The sequence below is a fragment of the Ziziphus jujuba genome, chromosome 10, assembly GCF_031755915.1.
Source record: "Ziziphus jujuba cultivar Dongzao chromosome 10, ASM3175591v1".
NCBI lineage: Eukaryota > Viridiplantae > Streptophyta > Magnoliopsida > Rosales > Rhamnaceae > Ziziphus > Ziziphus jujuba.
Window position 1 is genome coordinate 25,314,269 of NC_083388.1, and position 16,364 is coordinate 25,330,632.

Genomic DNA, 16,364 nt, shown 5'->3' on the forward strand with positions numbered 1-16,364 from the left:
AGAAGTAAATGACATTGTTCATGAGGATTTGACTTTACGGAACGCTTTTGACAGTGGAAGTTTGAAAATCAGAGCAACGTGCTTTCTTTAAGATTTTTTTTTTTTCTTCTTTTTGGCCCAGAAGGATAGACTTTGGAAAAGTGACACAATCCATAAACCATTAGACAATCCCAATTCCCACATTCTGTTGGGCACAGCTTTATGTCACTGTCTTAGCTAGTCTTTTTGAACCATTCACGTTCTGTGGGGTAAAAAGAAAAATGCTTCTTTGAGGCAAATAGATCCACACTAAAATGTTTCTTGAACGGTTGTTCTGCTATATCTTAGCTTCACTAATCAGAGACTAAACAGATGCACAAGATTAGGTAGCCCAAAACGCGCTTTTAGTCTTTTGAGTTAATATTTTGGGAATGGAGTTTTACTTTTTGTAATTTTTCCCCTTTTATATTTTTTTGGCGTTTTGGTTAAATAAATATATTTGTAATGTTGAGTCTGCATTCACAAAGCCTATTTTTGGTAGTACATTCATATATTTCCATATAAAGAAGAGCATAATCATCATAGTTAAAAAAACAAAAACAAAAAAAAAATACAAAAAAATGCCAATACCATCCTTTTTTTTTTTTTTCATTGGCAGTCTAATCTTTGGTGGAAATTACAAAAAAAAGGAGCACTCAACGCATTTTCTCTTTATACCCAGTCTCTCCCTTGGCAAACACCCCCACCCCCCCCCCCCCCCCCCCTTCTTTCTCTTGGTACTCCAAGGCAGTCATGCAGAACATGCAGGGACCAAGCACCTTGAAAAGATTCCCAGCATTTTCTTCTACAAGTCAAAAATTACAACATAATTTGGTGAACAAAAAAGGGAAATCATGGTTGAATTTTAGATACATGGAAGATAACAGTTTTTTCAAACTGATGTGAAATTTTGTCTTATAGCAAAGATTAGAGTAATGTAATACCCTGGCATTGACAGGTGCAACTTAAAATTAAGATTTTCAAACATATAAGGGACCACAATCATAATTACAAAAACATATAAAGATAAAGAGAGTCTCACCCTCTTCGTGTTACGGAGGAGTTCAGGGGGTATTTTGTAGAGATCTTCATCGACGGGTTTAGGAGGGCGAGTGGTGGTCAAACGAGGAGGACGTGGAACGGTGTCGTGTCGGTGAGGTTGTTTGTGTTGTTGATGGCAAAGTTTCCTTGGCGGTTCAGTCACGTCAAAGACCTTGTTCACAGATTGCTGCTTTTTGTGCTCCTTAACATGCGGCTGCTGATGAGAGCAGCCTCGCTTTTCTCTTCCTCTCGTCTGCAAAATATTTCATCCCATTTCACACTTCATCATTATCATCATAATTAATAATAAAATATTTCTTTTTTTTTCCCTTTGTTTTTGTTAGTTTACCCAGAAAATTAATTATTATTATCATTTTTTTTTTTTTTGCCTCAGAAACTCATGAATGCTTCTGTGCCCATACTGTCACTGATTTTTATTTCACCAACTACAAAAAGTACTCGAGAGAAGAACCGAGAAAAATCATGCATAGCAATTAATTATTTTTAATAAATGCAATTTTTCTTACATTTTTCTTATTACTTTAATTATTTTTTAAAGAGTCAGATTTTCCAAAATAAAAAAAAAATAAAAAAACATGTACTTAACTGGGTTTTGGATGTAACTAGCAAGATACATGTGTGCATGTCCTCCATTCCCACTCTCCTAATCTTGTACCTTGCCATCTTTCACCATAATATATATATATATATAATAATCATAATAGTACCCTTTAAAAACAAATTATTAATCATAATAATACCATTTTCTTAACATAAAATAATTACTAAAATATGCTAATTTCTCATGTGTTTCTGCAAATGCTTTAAGCAAAAGAAAGAGAAACTTAGGACAGGAAAGCAAAGAGACATGAGTTGTTTGTAAAGAAAGAAAATTTAAGAAGAATATGAAGAAGAAAACCTTTCTAGTGGGATGAGGAACAGCAGGACGATAAGGTTGATATGGATTATGGAGATCAACGGCGTACAAGTCAGCCTTCAGATACTGATCGCTTTCACCGGATGAAGAACTGTAGCGGATCAAACCGGCTTGTCTTGCAGATTCAAAATACTGAGTAATTGGAAGCTCATTTGCATAATCCCAGTCCCCAAATGCTGGTATCTGACCACTCCTTTTGCAGTAATCCTTTTTCATTTACATTCACAAACCAAAACAAAACATATCAAACATCCAAAAAAAGAAAGATTCAGCAGAAAAACAATGCCAGATCAAACAGAACAAAAAACAGAGTTTTCAGAGGGTGGGATAAAAAATAACAAAGTTTTGGGTAAAACAAAACAAACTCACATCCATTGTCGTTTCTGAAGTCTATTTCTGGGATCAGAAAAGGCCAAGAAACCAAGACAAAAGTGAGAATGAGAACCCAAAAACACAAAACAAAAAATAAAGCGGTAGATAGAAAGGTAGGAGAGAAAGGTTTGCTAAAGTTCAGTTTTCCTTTTGTTTTTCCTGGCTTGAGTTTTTGGGTTTTTAAATTGATGTGGATGTGAAACACTATCTCAAGTCTCAAGGAAAAGAAACAAAAGAAGGGATGGGAAGCAAAAAGGTAAAAAAAGGAGGTCTGGGGATTCCTCCGTAACCCAGAGGATATAAATTCCTGCTCAGAATTTAGAGCTAAAAAAAAAAAAAAAAATGGGAATCTAAAAGAAGATCAAAAAAGAGAGAAAAGTGGGAGGGATTTTTGCTAGTTTTATGGTATACAGTGGAATGCTACTGACCAAGAAAGACAGGTGCTTGTTATAGGGTAGTGGGGGGTTTGTTTTTCTACTTTATCAGAATTAATAATGAAAATTTTCAAAATGGTTTTTTTCGTTTTTTTTATTTATTTATTTTTTTACTCTCTTTTTTGCAGTGCAGTGGTTGATGATGTATCTAATCTAATCCCCAGTGCCATGCCTCTAATAAAAAGAAAAGGTTTTCCTCGGTTTATGTCCCACGCTGTGGGTCCAGGGTTTGGCTCCTAAATCCAGGGGTTTTCCCACCTTGCAAGATCTGGGCAATTTATTAACTTTGTTGCCAAAAAAAAAAAAAAACAAAAGGTCGGTGAATGTGAAATGTGTATACTACTGTCAAACTTTGTATGCTACTGTTTTCTACTGTTTTTTTGCCCTTATTTGAAAGCAATTTCTACTTTTCTACAACTCCTTTTTCAGCTGATTCAACTGACCCTTTGATCTCATCCGTTTACCCAGATCCAGTAAGGAAACTAGAGTTCTATTGTTAACTATTGCAAGAGACTGGACTTGCTTGACACCTTTGAAGAATGTCTTCAAAAAATACATAAAAATAAAAATAAATTCTTATCAAACAAAATGTAACTTTTTTTGGTAAATAAAACAAAAAAAATATATGTAACCTGTTATGAAAGAGAAAAAAGGAAGCAACTTGGACTTCTAAATGAAGATATATTAATATTAAAATAAATGAGAAAAAGAATGATTATCTTGTCAATTGGATAGGAAAAAAAAAAAAAAATCATCGAAGAACTATATAAACTATTAAAAAAGAACTAGATTGATCTAAAAAGACTGAAAATGGTTATGGTTTGGATCTTGGTTTTTGAATAAATTTATAGATATCTTTATTTGTACGGCACTTTTGTATATTATGGATGTATCTAGGCCTAAAACTTAAACGCTGGGCTTCCTAATTAATAAATTTTTCTAGTAAGTGTTATTTTATTGCTTTATATAAATGATGATATGCTTATGATTATCAACATTATTACTGATTATTATTATTTTTTTTGTCTCTTGGAGTGGAATTATTACTGATTAACGTTTTGCTGGATAAATGTTAAACATATATATGCCATCCCAAGGCATATGGTTTCCCTTGCTGTGACGACAATTAAGCAGCTGAGAAAAGCATTTTTTTTTTGCATGGATTTAAATATCCATCTAACATCAATAATACATATTTTATTCCCACCATATTTTCGAACACCCTTTACTTGTTAAAAAAAAAACACAAAAAAAAAAAAAAGCTCATCTACAAGGCTGTTATATATCATTCAAAAAACTAAAGAGGAAAAAAAATTCAAAATTTAATAGCAAGCATAATACACTCCCAACATAAAAGTACAGTACCATAGTGAATAGGTAAAAAAGTCTAAAAGCTTTTGTAGATTATTAGAAAAAAGTTTAAAGGGTTTACAGGAAAAACATGAACAGTGAGTCACTGAGCAATGTTCGGCAATTTTCATGGGAGCCCCCACATACAACACCGACTTTTAACCCACTTTGAAAAAGACTTTTAGCATCCTTGTCGTTCTCATTTTGATTTGTCAAGTATAAATTCATTCAGTCTTTTTTTCTTTGGCTGATCGAATTTACTACTTGTATTTTCTCAAAGTAAATAAATAAATAATTTAGTACTTGTATTTGCATAGCTAAGCTTAGCTATAATTTATCAAAAAGGACTAGCTGGCTATACCATATAGAAGAAGGAAGTCTTTACTCTACAAACACAACTACGTAATTAATATTCGTTGGTGAATAAATATATAATTTAATAATATAGATATTTATAACAATTGCTTATTAGGTGTTTAAATGTCGAAAAAAAAAAAAACAATTGCTTTGTAGGTAGTATCTATTGCATGGAATATTATCTCAAGCTCCAAGATTACTAATACTAATACTTGTCCTTGTCATCCATTTTCTGCCTTGCTATCTCTTTTTCTAATTTGAGTTTGATTCCCTGCAAGGACGAGAGTGATCGAACAATCTAACCAGGCCTGAGCATCTTAGCAAAGATTTTTTGAAGGCCTGGTGTACATGTGAAACTGGAAAAGCAAGTAGCTTCAACTTCAAGTTGAAGGTTTCGCACTATACGAGGAAAGGTTTTGAAAGATGTATTAATTAATTATTATATTTAATGTATCTATATATTTATAGACCAATTGGACCAATTTAAAGATGAATTTGAATTTCTTTCTTTTTTGTTGCTTGGTTGACCTTCTCTATGTACAATTCACTAAAGCATGAATCTGAATTACTCATTTTTATCCTCCATATACTCCCTTTTATTTAGACGCAAGAGATACATTGATAGATTCTACCTACGTATGTTGAAAAGAAGAACCAAATAGATCACTCTCGTTTAACTTTGGCTTGCCAAAAAATCAATTAAATGATGCCCCTAATAAATAAATTAATTAGCTGGTCCTGGCCCAGCTAACGTGCAATGAAAGCCAATTACTATACGCTAAAAGTTATGTTAGAAAAACGTAAAAGGTATAATCATGAAAGAAGAAAAGACCAAATTAAAGTTGTGGAAAGAAATGAGTATATATAGAGAATAGGACAAGAAGCTAATTCAACTATGCAATTAGAGATTTTACTGTTTCTTTAATCAACTTTTTTCTTTGCCGTATATTAATAATTGCTCATAGCATTATAAACGAATATGCTATGATTTCAACCATTAATTTGGCCGAAGCAGAAAAAAGAAAAAAGGATTTATAAATAAACATAGGTTTGAACATTGAATGTCAAAATAGTACTGAAATTAATTATAATTTGCACAAAACACGATAAAATCTTTGAAACAGCAAAGGACTTGCAATAAATAAAAATAATTAAAAAGCATTCTCACCTCTGAAAATTACAACTGACTTCCATTCCAAAAAAATTAATATGGGAAACGAATACGGTCAAGAAGGGTTTGAGAAAATATGGACAAAAACTTGATTGAATACTTTGAATGAAATTATTAAAATTACAGTTTGGGAATTGTGCAACAAATTGACCAAATTTCAAACTTATGCAAATGAGCTAGAATAGGCACGGCTACCACTGCGGCTTTTCTTTGTTTTTTTTTTCTTTTTTACCTCATGCCTTGGGACCATTTTAGGGTTAGGCCCCATAAAAATTGTGAGCAATTTTTTTTTTAATTATTTTTATTTTTTATGTTGAAGTTAAAGTCAATAGTTTCACAATATTCTACGACAGATCAGCTGACAAACCGAGACAAAGAGTCTCACCGCTTACCTGCGGTGTTTTGTGCAATTCCATTTTGTGATAATAAATATCCCACCCACCAAACGTAGCTTAAGCCTACAAATTCATTATTCCTGTCTTTAATTATCTTTGTTCCTGGTTATTGTTATTCTTCACGTGATTTTCCAATAGTCTTATTGTTTGGTTTCACATGATTCTCTTAGTGGCTTCAACCTACAAATTCATTATTCTTATATTTAATTATCTTTATTCCTGGATATTGTTATTCTTCACGTTATTTTCCAATAGTCTCATTGTTTGGTTTCACATGATTCTCTTAGTGGCTTCCTTGTTTGATTTCGTTCTTCAAGTTCAAATATACAACTTGAATTTAATGGGGGCTGAACTAATAGTTCCTTTGTAGTAGTAATTTATCACAATGGATGATAGTTTGAATCCACATTGGGTTAATAAGGAATATGACAGTTTTACCCTCAAAGACCTTTTGTTTTTACCCAAGTTGGCATTAAATGAATAAGTTTGTTGAAATAGTATTACAAAATGCGTCCAACAGACAACATACTGTGTCAGAGAAACATTTCAGTATGAGTCAATGAGAAGTTTGTCATGTCATCAGAACCTTGAATCATGCTCCATTGTGTCCTGTTTTTTAATATTAAAACGGTGATTAGTCTGATATAACGCAAAGTCTTCCCAATCCCCAAGAAAAGAATTTATCTATTCCAGTTCCAAAGCAAGAGTGAAATTAATGGAGAGCGAATGAATATATTCGGCGATCCAAACCAACAGAATAGGAAGCTTAATTCCTCCTCTTCACTTCAGAGTATTATTATTATTATTATTATTATTTGGGTAAATACTTCTGATATTATTCGTATGGTATTGTATTATATTTGCTGTTTTAATTTTAGAGTGAATATATATATATATATATATATTGGTAATGTTGTTTAGAACGATATATAGATATAGTGTCGCCCACGGCCCACCATTTGGTGGGAATTTCTGCCCAATTATATTTGATTACATGTAATTATTATCTGATTATACATAATTGTGTGAATCGAACAATGATAAATATTTGTCATCTATCTTTTGCTAACTTTGCCTACAGTAATATTTAATATATATATATATATATATAGTATGTGTATAATTTTACAATAAAATGTGTGCGCATGAAATTACTTGTATATATTACTTGATTACACATAAACTATAGATATATATTTGGGATTATATATAATGTAATGTACCCTATGCAGGAATTTTGAACTTAGTTAAAACCCTTGTAAGTTGTTTTAGACTAAATCTAATATTTGGGTCATTGATGAGATCTCACATACTCAAGATTAAAATTCTGGATTTTAGCTAAATCCAAGATTATATGCATATCCATCATATAACTGTATATATTGACTGCCTTGCCAATTTACCAAATGTTCACATCAATATGGCCCATGATCAACAGCTTTATTTACACCCTTTTGAGTTCTGTGATATCTGATCTAGATCTTCGAAACAAGAAGGCGTTTGAAGAAGGCAAATTATAAAGAAAAGATTATAGTACCACCAACCCAGCTTCCAAAATTTAAGACTCAGTGATGATTCCAAGTACCATGAAAGAAAAAAAAAGTAGCTAGTAGCTATATAGGAAGTTAAAAGTGTATAGGAATTATGGATCGGACTGAATAAATGGGAGAGAGATCTAGCAAAGTACAACTGGTCCAGCAGTGAAAACACCATGAGAAAACTGCTCAAAGAAACAAATCAAAAGTACTCTCATATCTGAGATCAGCTGGAAATTAGCAACGAAAAGAAAATAAAGTGGACCAAGTTTTTAGATAAAAAATGGTCCCTGGTCTTTGGACGAAAGTTGTCTGTTTCATTTGGACCGCAAGATTTTGATCTGCACAGACAATCAACCAAACGGTGGCAGCCCATTAATGAAAACTGTCTGAAAATACTGAAAAAGCTATTACTTATATATATATATATATATATATACACGTACTAAACAAGTGTTGCTCCATTGCATCGAGCTTAATGCATACTAGACTAGATTATGGCCGTCCTCAGCTCCTTCCCTCTCTCTCCCATATCCCATGCATTTGCTCTGCCTGTATTTTTTAGCTATTTAATAAAGAGCCCCTCTGGTCCTACCCTCACTTCCATTTAAACCTGCCAAACCAAGTAGCTAGGCTATCTACAAACACCCTATATTATTACATGCAAGAATGTGATCTATTGTGCTCATAATTAATGATATTATGTTTTTCTTTGTAAACTAATTAAACATGTTCAAACTAATGAAACTACTTGTATAAGAAAAGATGCGATATAATTGTGCTTCAAAAATAATATTGTTATTTCAAAAATTATTTTCCAGAACAACATAAGAACGTAACAAGTTCTATGTTTAACATTTTGATTAATAAATTTAATTGGAGATGTGGGAAACTTGACATTTATCATGTCATTATGTCTCATATTATAAGATGCTCATATTATAAGATGGAAAAGACTTCGATCATATGTAAAAGATAAGGATGGGGATGAAGACGTTTGACATGCATTTGCACTGTAGGCGGAGAGAAATGCCAATAGTGAGGACCAGTAGTGGTAGGAAGGCTGCAAAGCCATGTTTTATGCTGCCTCATCATAAATAAGGATACAGCCACACTGTCTTATAAAGAAGATCGATAGGTTGTCATGGAATTAATTAACAATGTGGGGATCATTGGGCATTTGGTGCTAGGCAAAACAAGTACATGATTCGAAATCGATATAAATTCTATATACATAATTATTTACACACACACACACACATATATATATAGGATTTAGAAGCCATAGATAATATATAAATGCAGTAGTAGTGGAATTTCTGACTTTGCATCAACGATCACATTCATGGGTGGCATTGCATGGACCGAGGAAGAGGATAACTTGCTCAAGAAATGCATACGACAGTATGGCGAAGGGAAATGGCATCGTGTTCCTCTTCTGGCTGGTAATTTATAAACTTTATTATATGCATGTATAACTTGTATTTTCCCTTATAAAGCTAAATATGTTCTTTTCCCCAACCGTCTTCCTTTTTTCTTTTTTTACTTGTTTTATTAATTAGTTGTCTTATTAAATGAGGGTGTCTTGAACTTCAGTTATAAATTTAATTAAATCACCTCTCTTTCCACCAATTAGTTCAAAAAGTAGAGCACCATCATTTAATTATCAATATCTAGGACTAATATAATTCATAATATATAACCAAAATTTATTGATTATTTTTAATTTCTATAGCAAATTAATGAATGAAGATATTAGACTAGAACATTGAAAAATAATGGAGAAAAAAAAAATCCAAGCAAGTTCATAATTTTGTTGCTAGTGAGTGAAGGGGAATAGTGATTCCGTGGTGGGTTTGTGAAGGTCTAAAAAGGTGCCGAAAGAGCTGTAGGCTTAGATGGTTAAACTACCTCCGACCTAACATCAAGAGAGGTCAGTTTTCCCATGAGGAAGTTGATCTTATTATCAAGCTCCACAGGCTTCTAGGCAACAGGCAAGTAATTATTTTCTATTATTTCTTTTATTTTCTTCTTCTTTTTCTTTTTCAACATTGCCGGAATATATTTACTTTCTTCAAAAAAAATATTTTTAAATGTCCTATAAATAAATTCTGGCAAAACAAACATATAATTAGCAAATAGAGAAAAAGAAACCAGCAACTAAATATTATCGATTAGTCCCTTATCCAAATGTAACATCAACCCATTAAAATTTCATGTTTCCAAGGTAGTACCTAAGACAAATATTAGCTGTACCAACAAAGCAGATCATGAATATCTAAGCAACGAACTAATTTGTCAGAGCTTTACCTTCCTTTTTTTTTTTTTTTTTTTAATTGTTTGTGTAATTGGACGGAGAAAAAACAGAAAGTACATGAAAAGTTTGCTCTATTTCTCAGGTGGTCATTGACCACCTGATCATGAATTTCTTACACAACTAATTAATTTCTCAGAGCTTTTAAGTTCCTTCTGTTCTTTTCCTTTTACTTTTTTTGAAAAAAAAAAAAAAAAATTTAGTTTGAGTAATTGAACAGAGAAAAGAGAACCCAGAAAGTACATAAAAAAGGTTGCTCTATTTCTCAGGTGGTCATTGATTGCTGGCAGACTTCCAGGAAGGACTGCTAATGATGTAAAGAACTACTGGAACTGTCATTTGAGTAAGAAATTAAATGCCCAAGAAACTGAACAAAACAACAAAAATGATGGAAATATGGTGAATGTTACAAGACCACAGCCTCGAAACATCGAAAAAAGCTGCTCAAGGAGACCATGTTTCAAGCCACCAGAAGATGCCGGTAGCACATCAACACCAGTCCCATGCATTGAACAGAGTCAGATATATTTGGAGGACAATGGATACCACACATGGAATGAAGAATATGGTGCTGTAGGGGGATTTTCGACGAATATTCAATTCGAACAAGTTAGAGAGGAAGATGAGACCAACGGTAAATGGGACTTGGACGACTTCATTTTGGATCTGGATCTTTGGAATGATTCTTTCTGAGAGTGATTTAATAGATTGCCATTGTTATTATCTGAGAGTCTATAATAAGTGAGATGATGATAAACAATTTTCATGATCTGTAGCATCTAATCGTATTGAAAAACGAACCAAGAGTTTGTCTTCCAAAGAGGTAGTAACAGTACAACTTTCATTCACAAGCAGACTTGAATACAAATGAGGACCTTGGTATCATTAGACAGAAAACGATACGTTGTTATTTCTTTACAATTGATAACAAAATATAGACGTCGGGTAATCCTGAAAACCAGCAATTAAAGAAAAGTTACTTGAACACCAAGCAATACCATTAACTGAGAAATGAACTCTGGGTGGCCTGGCCAAGCTGCTCCTGTAACCAAATTTCCATCAGTGAAGCAACGATGAATTGGTTCAGGCTCTAACCATGTTGCTCCTGACAACACCACATTAAGCTTCACAGCAGGATATGCAGTACATTTCCTTCCCTATTAAGAAGCCAAGTAGATACAATTAAACTATGAAGTGAGAGATCATAGAAACAAGATTCAAGATCAACAGCAAAACTAAAATTTAAAACTCAAAGGAAAATTAAAATCTACTAAACAGAATAATTGAAGCAGTTAAGAAATATTAATATCTGAATCTCAAGTTATCCCTCAAATGTTTGTCAATATAACTACCTTGAGGACATCAGCAGCAGCTAAAACCTGCTGTCCTTGGCAGATGGATGCAAGTGGTTTCCTGGCTTCCATAAATTGCTGCACTAATGCAATGACCGTCTGATCCAATGCCAAATACTTGGGGGCTCGGCCTCCAGGGATGACAAGAGCATCGTAGCTGGAGCTATCTAGACCTTCAAAATTAGTTGTCAAGAAGAAAGTATGGCCTGGTTTCTCGCTGTAGGTTTGGTCACCTTCAAAATCATGAACAGCGGTTATGCAGGTATCACCAGCCTTCTTCTTAGGGCAAACTGCATCAACATGGCACCCAAGAGCTTGTAGGGACTGAAAAGGAACAATTACCTCATAATCTTCCATCAAATCCTGCAAATAAAAGAAGCAAGTAGACCGTGCTCTGTAAGTATGATAAATTCAATTTTTCAAGTTTGACAAGGACTAAAGGCACACTTCATAAAAATACTTTGACGAAAACTTGACCATTTTATATTCAAAAGCTTTTACAGGATTACTGATTCATGGTGCTCTAATGAGTAAAATAGAAGTACCCACATCTAAACAAAAGAAATAAAAATTATTTGCCTTACAGCAGATGAAAATAAACCCAGCTTTAAGGAATGCCTCAGTCAGTACTAAGGCAGACAGAAATCATAAATCTACTCTTTTTTGTAATTAGTAATTTTTTTTGTAATTAGTAATCAACTTTTGGTGATTTGCACACACTATGAGGTATTCTATCACATTAAGAGTTTTACTAGTAAAAGCCAAATTGATAGGCCAAGCCTTTGCATTGGTTCTATACAGCTTAGCCCCCTATAAAACTTTGGCGAGCCCAGTTTTGAAAGAAGACAAATGAACATGCACTCTTGTTTTCCAATCTTCAATAATAACTTGTTATCATACAAATTTCCCTGAAACTTTATTCCACGAGCTGGTATTTGCTCTACCAAGCAACAACTAAATGCAGCATAGAACATTTTATGACTCTTAGATCCCAAGTTTAACATTGACCATTTTATCTAACTCTGTATCGTAGTTAAAACATTTAAAATCCAAATTTGACAAATAAATTTTCTGAAGAAATCTTCAAGATATGAAGCGTCAATGTTGAAGTAAAGACTCTCCCAAGTTCTAATATGATATTTATCTGAACCACCATTGCCACTACGAAAGAAAATAAAATAGAACATACCCCACAGAGAAACAAGATCCTTTTATCTGCACCAGTTATGTTGCCTCCGAGTGCCTTCACGAAAAGCCTAATGAACTTGGGATGCCCTTTATATGTAACTCCAGTTATCATATTTCCATCAACAACACACACCAACCTGGTCTCCGGTTCTACCCAATGAGCACCTGCGGCAACAAGTACCGGTCTCAAAGAAGGGAATGCAGTGCACTTCCGACCTTTAACTAAGCCTGCAGCTGCTAAAACCAGTTGTCCATGGCAAATAGAAGCAATTGGCTTTTTGGCATCGGCAAATTTTCTCACCAACTCCAAAACTGACTCATTCACGGCAAGATACTCCGGAGCTCGCCCTCCTGGTATCACCAACCCATCATATTTGCTAAAGTCAATGTCATCAAATGTTGCATTGACCGTAAAATTGTGACCACGTGTTTCAGAATATGTCTGCAACCATGGAAAATTCAAACTTCAAATATTTATACAAAGTGTATTCTGCTTTGACTTCTACCTTAACAATTATGCATAATCATTTCCCCACAATATTTCTTATTGTGAGGGGCTGATTTGAGTGAAAGATAAAACTACTTACGAAAGTTACAAAATGATTTCCCCCCCCTTAAAACTTGATTATCACTGTTGGTTGCGAAGAAACAAATAAGACTCAAAGAGGAATATCAAATAGACAAGATGCTGGTTATAAAATGGACCTGATGACCAGGAGAAGGCTCCTGAATGCAAGTGCGGCAGACATCACCAGCTTTCTTGCCAGGGCAGACAGCATCAACAGCAACTCCATAGGCTTGCAGTGCTTGAAAGGGAACCATGGCCTCGTGGTCTTCCATGTAGTCTCCGCACAATAACACCACCCTCCTCTCACCTTTTGAAGTCGCCATTGCTCATTCTCTTCCTCTTTCTCTGTCTTTTCTTTTCTTTTTCCTTTTTAGGTAATTTTCTTTCTCTATCCCTGTATCCTTTGAGCTTTGAAGCAAAAAGCTAGAGATAGAAGTTTAAATAGTGAAGCACAATGCTGTTTTTCTCGCCCGCCAGGGGACTAGGCCAATCACAGCTCAACCACTCAATTTATTATTAAAATTTCCTTAGCAAAAAATAAAATAAAAAATTAAAATTAAAATAAACAAAGAAGAGAAAGACTCGTTTGGTCAAACTCTCTATCTCATAGTCAAAGCCAAATAATTTTAAATGATAATATACGACTAAAAAAGTCAATGAATGATTCGTGCAATGAGTTCATCCGAAAGCTTTATATTAATATAACATAAAATATGTGGAATGGGTTACAGCTAATATCTCAGGCGTGATGCCCATTTCTCACACTTCATGTTTTTTGACAAGATACTCTACCAACAACCGCATGGTTCATCGACAAGAACAATTCTAGCACAATTACGAAAGCTTATGAAACAGAACCATCGTATCAACACAGACTTATTTATTTGTTTATGGACAACAACATATTAAACAGCCATTAAAACGACACTCTAACACCAAGCAATGCCATCAACTGAGAAATGAACTCCGGGTGGCCAGGCCAAGCAGCTCCAGTCACCAAATTTCCATCAGTGAAACAGCGGTAAATTGGATCAGGTTCTAACCATGTCGCCCCTGATAACACCACATTAAGCTTCACGGCTGGGTATGCTGTACATTTCTTTCCCTGAATAGCATCACAAGAAAATGAATTATTTCATTATTTTCCCACCTTTCACTTGATCAAATAGAAATATTAATTAGGAAGTAACGGAATTTACTATTTCATTTATTATTCAATATTGTTACCTGAAGAACACCAGATGCAGCTAAAATTTGCTGCCCATGACAGATAGAAGCAACAGGTTTTTTGGCATCCATAAAATGCCTCACTACTGCAACAACCTTCTCATCTAATGCCAAATATTCAGGCGATCGACCTCCAGGGATGACGAGAGCATCATAACTTGAGCTGTCTAAACCTTCAAAATCAGCTGTTAATGTGAAATTATGGCCTGGCTTCTCACTGTAGGTCTGGTCACCTTCAAAATCATGGACAGCAGTTACACAGGTATCACCAGCCTTCTTCTTGGGACACACTGCATCAACATGGCACCCTAGAGCTTGAAGGGACTGAAAAGGAACAGTTACCTCATAATCCTCCATGTAATCCTGCAATGAAAGGAAATAACACACAGCAACTGTCACCAACCTAAATGTTCAGATTTTCACATATTTAATCTGTCAACAGTTTGATCGTTCAATAGTGTTGAGCGATAACTTTTAGTTGTCATGGTAACAAAGTTATAGAGAAAAAGCATACCTATGTCAATAAAAAGAATCTAAGAGTATTTGCTTTATACTCGAGGGAAATAAACTAGCTCAAAACAATTCCTCAACCAAAAATTTCTACTACGGGCAAAAAGCAGAAACCAACTTACTAGAACTTTGATAAATATATTAGAGAACATGCATATATTTTGTTACAACTGTTAGACAATGTTCATAAAACGCTATCTGTTCAAATGACAATTGTACTGTCATCTTCTTATTTGGTACAGTCATCTTCTACCATAGTTATCTTCTACCAAGTTCTGCCTAAGACCTTGTAACCTTTTAATTGAGTCAGAGAGTAAGCAACAACTCTTAATAACATCCCAAGTTGGTTCTGAAGCGCATAGACTATTTTACCATATTCTTTGACTTTCTGTGTTTTAAATTCCATTTAAACTACAATATTCCAATTCCCAGCTTATGTTAAGTATTAAGAAAAAAATTATCATGAATTCGGGATGTCAAAGCATAAGAAAGAATGATTCTCCTAATATGGTATTTATCAATTGCACATACCCCACAGAGGAATAAGATCTTTTTATCCGAACCAGTTATGTTGCCTCCAAGTGCCTTTACGAAGAACCTAATATACTCAGGGTGGCCTTCATATGAAGCCGCGGTGATTAGATTACCATCAGCAACACAAGCCGCCAAGGTCTCAGGTTCCACCCAATGAGCACCGGCAGCAATGAGTGCAGGTCTCACAGCACAATATGCTGTGCACTTGCGACCTTTAGCTGAACCTGCCGCTGCAAGTAACAGTTGTCCATGGCAAACAGCGGCAATTGGCTTCTTGGACTCAGAAAATTTTCTCACCAAGTCCACGACTGATGCATTCACAGCCAGATATTCTGAAGAACGCCCTCCTTGTATCACTAACCCATCATATTTGCTAACTTCAATTTCATCAAAATTTGCATTGAGGGTGAAATTATGCCCACGTGATTCAAAGTATGTCTGCAATCAATTATTAAAAAAAAAAAAGGAAAGAAATAATTGTAAAGCCAATCCCTGAAGAAGGTTGAGGTTCTATATGCACTCTGTTACTTTTCTTCTTTTTCTTAACTCTCGGAAAAAAACAAATATTTACTAGGAAAAAAGATAACTTTTCACAAGCACCGTATTCTTCAGTCAAATGGGTATCCCCGATCCCTAGAGAAAACTAAGAAAGTTGCTTAAATTGAGACAGAGATAAACTTGTAAAAATCGGTGGTTTGATTAGGGAACCAATTATAGAAGTCAAAGAATTCAACTTTGCAAAGGGAAAGAAAGCAAAAAAATAAAAAAATAGTATAAGTCTTGAAAGGAAGGGAGTGAGAAAGTGGACCTGGAGACCAAGAGGAAGCTCATGAATGGCGGTGCGACAGAAATCACCGGCTTCCTTGCCGGGACAGACGGCATCAACGGCCACTCCGAAAGCCTGCAAGGCTTGAAAAGGAACCATCACCTCCAAATCTTCCATGTAGTCTCCGCACAATATCAACACCCTTTTCTGACCCATTTCCTTCTCTCTCTCTCTCTCTCTCTCTCTGAGCTTCTGTGAGTGTGAGCAAAATGTAGTTTTCTTGGAGGCTTTCAGA

General features: G+C 34.5%; 4 protein-coding genes across 4 annotated transcripts; 1 reads left to right on the top strand and 3 right to left on the bottom strand.

The window, feature by feature from the left end:
• Positions 1-493: 493 nt before the first annotated feature.
• Positions 494-2,938, bottom strand: LOC107434719 (uncharacterized). The gene is made up of 4 exons (XM_016046205.4): positions 2,366-2,938; positions 1,979-2,203; positions 1,061-1,312; positions 494-823 (listed from the first exon to the last, which is right to left on the bottom strand). Exons 1-4 carry the CDS (start codon positions 2,369-2,371, stop codon positions 770-772), a joined length of 537 nt encoding a protein of 178 aa, XP_015901691.3. The 5' UTR covers positions 2,372-2,938; the 3' UTR covers positions 494-769.
• A 5,949-nt stretch (positions 2,939-8,887) lies between these two features.
• LOC107434709 (transcription factor MYB1) lies at positions 8,888-10,617 on the top strand. Its single transcript, XM_016046190.4, has 3 exons — positions 8,888-9,055; positions 9,475-9,604; positions 10,194-10,617. Exons 1-3 carry the CDS (start codon positions 8,956-8,958, stop codon positions 10,615-10,617), a joined length of 654 nt encoding a protein of 217 aa, XP_015901676.1. The 5' UTR covers positions 8,888-8,955.
• A 60-nt stretch (positions 10,618-10,677) lies between these two features.
• Positions 10,678-13,513, bottom strand: LOC107434708 (protein DJ-1 homolog D-like). The gene is made up of 4 exons (XM_016046189.4): positions 13,170-13,513; positions 12,466-12,906; positions 11,277-11,639; positions 10,678-11,081 (listed from the first exon to the last, which is right to left on the bottom strand). Exons 1-4 carry the CDS (start codon positions 13,353-13,355, stop codon positions 10,890-10,892), a joined length of 1,182 nt encoding a protein of 393 aa, XP_015901675.2. The 5' UTR covers positions 13,356-13,513; the 3' UTR covers positions 10,678-10,889.
• A 180-nt stretch (positions 13,514-13,693) lies between these two features.
• Positions 13,694-16,295, bottom strand: LOC107434704 (protein DJ-1 homolog D-like). Its single transcript, XM_016046185.4, has 4 exons — positions 16,112-16,295; positions 15,301-15,741; positions 14,260-14,622; positions 13,694-14,137 (listed from the first exon to the last, which is right to left on the bottom strand). Exons 1-4 carry the CDS (start codon positions 16,283-16,285, stop codon positions 13,949-13,951), a joined length of 1,167 nt encoding a protein of 388 aa, XP_015901671.3. The 5' UTR covers positions 16,286-16,295; the 3' UTR covers positions 13,694-13,948.
• Between the last annotated feature and the right edge of the window lie 69 nt (positions 16,296-16,364).